The following is a 6,712-nucleotide window of genomic DNA, read 5'->3' as shown; positions in this document are numbered from 1 at the left end:
AAATTTTCTGATGTCAATAACATTATCAATCCACCGATGGATTATTCTTTTGTTAAAATTTCTGAGAAGATGTGGTTTTACAAGCTTCAAACTTGTGGGGAGGACCTTATGGTCACTGTAAGTAACCAGATTCTTGGTATAATGTTTATTAATTAGTATTTGTTTGTTTAGATGTTTTGTTATTTTTGTTGATCATGGTTAAGACAAGTAACCAGGTTCCTTTAGTATTGTGTGTAAATTGTTTTGATTATTTATGGGTAGTAACCAGGTTCTTGTAGTATTGTGTGTAACTTGTTTTTATTATTATATATTGGCTAGTAACCAGGTTCCTAACTTTTGTATGTTTATTTATTTTTTGTAGCATATCAATGTATGTTTTTATTACTTGAGGAAGAAGATTAAGTTGATTGATGGTTTGAACAAGAGGGTTACAACTACAGACTCTTGGTTTGATGCAACTATCAAGAGTTTGTATGATAACTTTGTGGAAGCCAAATGTGATTCAAGCAGCATTTGTTTTGATAACCTAATTTCATATTACATTATTGGTGAATATTTGTTTTGTAATACTCCTTGGGTGGATGTGGATCATGTTCTTTTTCCTGTGCATGTCAAGGTTCAGTTGCATTAGGTTTTTATTCACTTTTCCATTAAGAGTAGGATGTTAACTGTCTACAACTCTTTGACGGGGAAGAAGAATGAGAGTATTTCTTTGTCATATGTGAAGGCTTATTATGTTGTTTTACCATATTTTCTAGACTTTCTTGATTTTTATTATTCTAGGAAAGATTTGGACTTGAATGTTGGTCCATATTCTGTTGGGAAGAAGGATCCAATTGATTTTAACTTTGCCAAAGACTTGTCGTTTCAAGAGGATAAGTAAGTAACTGGTTTTTGTATATTGTTGTTTATTTTTCTATTTTGTTTGTTTTAAATAATTTCATTTGTTGTTTTTTGTTTTTGTTTTTGTAGTGATTGTGGAGTATTTGTTTTCAGGTATGCTGATTTGTTTATCCATGGGAAGATTGATGACATCCCAAAGAACATGGCTGCCAAAATTGCTACCTATCATGATTATCTTGTCATTAACTTGTATAGTCATGCAAAAAAGAAGCAGATTGGTGGGTACAAGACAGAAGATGATGCTCCATCAAAGAAATCAAAGAGGAGGAGGAATTATAAGTAGAGATTTTGCAGTTTTCTTTTAGTTGTATTAATGACCATGTCTTTTTGTTTTCTTTGTTTAATAGTGAAGTTGTAGTTTGTAACTGGATACTATTTTAGTACTGTACTTATCTATGGTTTTTTTTTTTGGTCAATGTAAAGAATTGGTTTCACCTTCTGGCTTAATATAAAGTTTCTTTAATGTATTTTATTTTAATGTGTATGTTTTTTTTTCAATAGAGTTGGTGCTTTTTTTTTAAAGTTTGAAGATATTGTTATGTACATGTTTTTTTTCATATAGGTTTCAATTATTATTGTATGAAGATGGTGTAACCGGTTACTTCTGTTTTAGATAGTAAAAGCTATATGTTTCAGGTAAATGATTACTATTTCTTTAGTTTTTATTTCTATTTTTTTAATTATTTTTTGATATATTTATGTTTCTTTTTTTTTTTGTGAAAGATTTGTGATTATATAACTAGGTTTTTTAAGTCGTTGGTTACATTTATATATAGTCGTTTGTTAAATTTACTTATAGTAACTGCCTTTTTTTTTCTTTCTTTCTATTTTATGTGTTGTAACCAGGTACTTGAATCTTCAGATTTTGAATATCTTGTGTTGGAACCAGGAAGTTGAGTATCAAGTTTATAATATTTATGTTTTTTTTTTTTAAAAATTGTGATTATATAATTATGTTTTTAAATCGTTGGTTTCATGTATATATAGTCGTTTGTTAAATTTACTTATAGTATCTGTTTTTTTCTTTCTATAATATGTGTTGTAACCAGGTACTTGAGTCTTCAGATTTTGAATATCTTGTGTTTGGAACCATGAAGTTGAGTATCAAGTTTATAAAATGTAAAATGCTTAAAAAGTTTGTACTTTTATTGAAGTAGAAAACATTAGGATATATAATTTTATTACATCAATTGAAATTATTGAAATTGTAGTATATCTATTCTTTAGAGAATTATTTGTCTATTTTCTTTGACTTTGTTGGGTTTCGCTGCTTTGGGATTGGTTCATTCCTGCATGTTTTTCTATTATGTCTTGGATGCGCGCATCTTCCACATTTTATCTGCACCTTTGGTTCTCCTCTAGATCTGATTCTTTTCCTTCTAGGGCGGCCTGGTGGTTTTCTTGATTTTGGTGGTAGGACAATTTTGTTTAAAGTCTCTGGCAGTGTCCATTTGCTTTCATTTGGCAATGGATGAACAATTGACACATATGTTGCTTTCATAGTTGTAGTTTTGTAGTAATCAACAACATAATCATATGTTTTCAGCCGTGTTTTGGCGAATACTGCTATTGCATATGCACATGGTATTTCATCTTGTTGGAACCTTTTGCATTCACATGTTTTCTCCATTAGGTTGGCCAAAAAATTTCCTTTCTGTTCAACCACAACTTGGTACAGTATAGTGTTTACTGGGAAGACCTGTTTATTTTAGTAGAGGAATACATGTTAGAAACTGGATACTGTGATATTGTTTAGTAACTGGTTACTGAAAGTTTTGGTAAATAATATTCAGTGCTCAATATATGTCAGGTACCTGAAATTTAATGGCACGAATAAAGTTTTCTCTAAGCACAGTTTCAGTATCTGTTGTTACTTGTGTGAATGTTCTGTTTGCTTCGTTACCATTTTTCCATACCCATTTTTGAACTAAACTTTGAAGGCCTTCCATCATTGTAGTGATTGGCAGCGTTCATGCAACATTTATTGATTCGACTATATTTGATGTCATCATTGTATATCTTCTTGTTGGAGCATGGCATCTAGACCAAGTTGAATATCCAATTTTTTGTAAATACGGTCTTGTGCGAGTGTCAATCTTGTCCATTTCATGCATGTAGTGCTCAAATGATTGTACCCTGTATACCTTTGCTGCTTTGACAAAGTTTAGGCTTAGGTCCTCCCCATGGACACCGAAATTGACTTTGATGTTGTTTAACAGGTGGAATATGCATGCTCCATGGAAAGCTTTTGGGTATACATCGTCTACATCATTTTCTATGCTTTTGTGCCTGTCTAAAATGATTGCCATACCTGTTTGCAAAATCACAATGGAGTAACTGGTTATTCTATCCTAATTGAGTAACTGGTTTCATTAATTTATATGACTGTTATTTTTTTTTACACTGTTTTTTCTATTTTATTGCTGGATTATTATTAAACTGATAATTTTATGTGTTTAGTTTGTTTCAATAAGAATATAAAAAAGAAAACAATACCTTCTCTTTCTCCATATGTCTCCTTTAGCTTTGTGAAAAACCATAACCATGATGAATCATTTTCAGAGTCTCCTATTCCAAAGGCTAATGGAAATATGTTGTTGTTAGCATCCATTGTTGAAGCAGTGAATAAAGTTCCCCCAAATGATGTCTTCAAGTAAGTTCCATCTATCACAATGACTGGCCTACAGTGTTTCCATCATTTGATGGAATTTGCAAATGCTAGGTACATATATTTGAAGTGATCTTTATTGTCTGTAACCAGGTGTGTTATTGTACCTGGGTTCGAGACTTTTAGCATGTGAAGGTAGATGGGAAGTTTTTGGTATGAATCATCTTGGTTTCCCCTTGCCAATTCTAAAGTTTTTTCTCTTGCTCTCCAGGCTTTTTGGTACCCTATTGAAACACCATAATCATCTAGCATGTCGTTGATTATGTCATGTGGTGTGTGTACTCTCTTTATTGACATGCATTTTGATTTTATTAGTTTCCCAATGACATTGCAATTAGCCTGCCTGTGGTCTTCCATAATGATATCCAAGGAGCAGGTGTGAGTTTTTACATACTTTCTGATTTTAAATGTTTCTGTTTTCCTGAACTTTGAAGCTCTAAGTAACCAGTTATAATTGTCATCCACATAGGTTACCAGGTACTCTCTCGGTTCAGATCTTTTTGCCTTGAATTGGATGTTGTGGATTGTTGACGGTAAGAACTCGTCAACGATTGATGGTTAGAAAACTTCGATCTCTATACTATAGGAAGCTATGAATCAGATAGAAAGAACTCTAAACAACAGGAGAAAACTTAGGCAACCATGAATACCAGAAACATATATTTCTTAAGTCTCGTTTTTACATTCAGTTTTCCAACCCCTTAGCCTGAGGGGTTGGAGCCTATTTATAGGGGGGGGCTCTATTGGCCCTGGATACAAACAAGTCCCAAACCACAGGGACGTACACAGATACTCTGATAGTGTAGTGGCTCCCCTAGGGGTGTCAGAGTCGTGGCCTAGGACATAGTACTGTCGGCTCTGGCGTATGGTCAGGGGTGTCCAAGTGGTACCACTACTCTTCGTACAAGTCCGTACCGCCACTACTCCTCAGACGCAGATCACAGGGTCGTGCCTCTGAATCTCCACAACCGTATGCCCCGTGTCAGCGCACGTGTTCCGTACTCGGTCGTCCTCATCAATCCCCGTTCAATGCTCCATGTTCGTTTGGCATATCGACAAGGTTCCTCCAAGTGATCCCGTGCCTATGTCAAGAAGGCCTCAACCTATGCATGTCCTGAGAAGTCAAGGCGTCAGGGGTCAGGGCCAGCTTATGCGGATCGCATAGACACGAGGCTCGCAGCATGAGAGCCATGGCAAGGCCTCACCCTCGCATAGCGAGGGTACCTCGCGTAGCGAGGCTGGCCCTTTTTCCTCGGGTGTAGGTACGACTCGGGGTATGGGCGTCGCAACAAGGTAGCACCCTCGCATAGCGAGGGTCCCTCGCATAGCGAGGCTGCCTTTCCTCCGGGTGCAGTCGTCGCGAGGCTAGGGGCACGGATGCCTCAACAAAGCCTCACCCTCGCATAGCGAGGGTGCCTCGCGTGGCGAGGCTGACCTTCTTCTCCCGAGTGTAGGCGAGGCTTGATGCCTGATGGAACGGGGCGCATGCGGACGACCAGCTAGGGGACCCTCGCATAGCGAGGGTGAAGTTTGGGTTGGCAAGCGGCCGAAGGCCCTCGCCCAGCGAGGGTGGCCCTCTTAGCCCAACTCTCCTATCATCATATAACGCCTTTTTAGGATGTCTCGTGGTATAGAGCTTCACTCGTGAATAGAATTCATAAGGAAATATTTCCACATTTACACTTCCCCCCGAGTCTATAAGTACACTTTTAAGTGTGTTTGTAGACTCTCTCCACTTCTCTTGCCTGACATGCACGGCCAATCTTGGGGGATTTTGCCTTGGCAATTTTTCCAACGCCGTTTGAAGAAGCATGAGGTGAGGCTTGGGGTTGTGTTTCTTTTTAGTGTCGAAAGAAACACAAAAGTCACCCAACACTTGGGGGATCCATGAAAGATCCTAAGATTGCATAAGGACCCATCATCCTCCATCGCGGATCCCAAGGTTACCCATACTCTTGATCTCCACCATTTATAGGGAAATAGATCCAAGGGCTAGGGAGCATTGACTTTCCCTATAAATACTCCAAGGCTTGAAACCACTTCTCTACACAAAGACTTGCTTAGCCTAGTGGTATTCCCTCTAAGCCTCTTCCAAGAGCTCCAAGGTTCTATTCTCAATAGAAGCATTTTTGAGGTACCCCTTCTTTTATTTCCATTCTCCTTTCTTTTCTTTTTTTGTTTTTTTTTTGTTTTGTTTTAATAAATTTTTTTTTTCTCTTTAGCTTCGTGGTGACGCTGGGCATTACCTCGCTCCTACGGCCTTGCTCCTGCTCCTTCGTAAGTCTGTCCTTGTGATCCCTCAGCTTCGTATTCCCACAGGTATGTCTCCTTCATCTCTTCTCCCTTTTGTTTTGCATTGATTATACGAGGGTAGAATTGATGGTTGCATGACACTCAACCTTCAGAGTTTAGCATTTTCTTCGCATAGCCTTTCCAGTACCCATACACCGGCCCTTTTCTTATACCCTCACACTCGTGTTGTAGATATTGAGTCGCCCTTATGCGTACACGCCCTCGAGTCTTAGCTTGTCCATGGCGTCTAGGCGATGTCCCGAAGGTCCGTCTAATGTTGAATTTATTGAGTTGTCCTCCTCCGACTCGGAGGTCGACGCATGTAAACCCTCTAACTGCGGGGGTGTGCGGGCGCTCTACCTCAGGAGACTATCTTACCTTAGACATAAGGCGTACTGTCTAGAGAGGGAGCTATAATCCCATCCCGGGGACGCGGGTTCTGATCTCTTCCCCCGGCAAGCGACATACATTTCCCAGCTACAATCCACCCTCCAGGATTGCCTTTCCGAAATTGCTTGCCTAGAAGAAAACTTGCCCCCTGAGCCTTTTTCCTTTTGTCGTGACGAGTCTCCCAATTACGTGGATTCCTCCTTTGAAGGTGGTAGACATGAATTGGTTGAGCCAGAGTTCCTTTCCATGGTGCCGCCCGTGTTCCCTCTCCTATCCCCTGTCTTACGCCTTAGGGTCAAGCAAAGAGCTGGTAGACATAGGACATGTGGGGGATCTTCTAGGACCCTAAGAAAGTTTGTTGCTCATAAACTGCCTTACTTTTTCCAGGTACCCGAGATGCCGAAGAGAGTCTTGGACACTTCTGATGAAGTTGGAAGGTCTACCGTTACCCTGAAGAAA

The 6,712-nt window shown here is 38.8% G+C and overlaps 1 protein-coding gene across 1 annotated transcript; it reads right to left on the bottom strand.

Moving 5' to 3' along the window:
• Positions 1 to 2,134: 2,134 nt before the first annotated feature.
• Positions 2,135 to 2,855, bottom strand: LOC133806113 (uncharacterized). Its single transcript, XM_062244246.1, has 2 exons — positions 2,718 to 2,855; positions 2,135 to 2,602 (listed from the first exon to the last, which is right to left on the bottom strand). Exons 1-2 carry the CDS (start codon positions 2,853 to 2,855, stop codon positions 2,135 to 2,137), a joined length of 606 nt encoding a protein of 201 aa, XP_062100230.1.
• Positions 2,856 to 6,712: the final 3,857 nt, after the last annotated feature.

The sequence above is a fragment of the Humulus lupulus genome, chromosome X (genome assembly GCF_963169125.1).
Source record: "Humulus lupulus chromosome X, drHumLupu1.1, whole genome shotgun sequence".
NCBI classification, from domain to species: Eukaryota; Viridiplantae; Streptophyta; class Magnoliopsida; order Rosales; family Cannabaceae; genus Humulus; species Humulus lupulus.
This window is presented reverse-complemented; position numbering and strand designations above follow the sequence as displayed.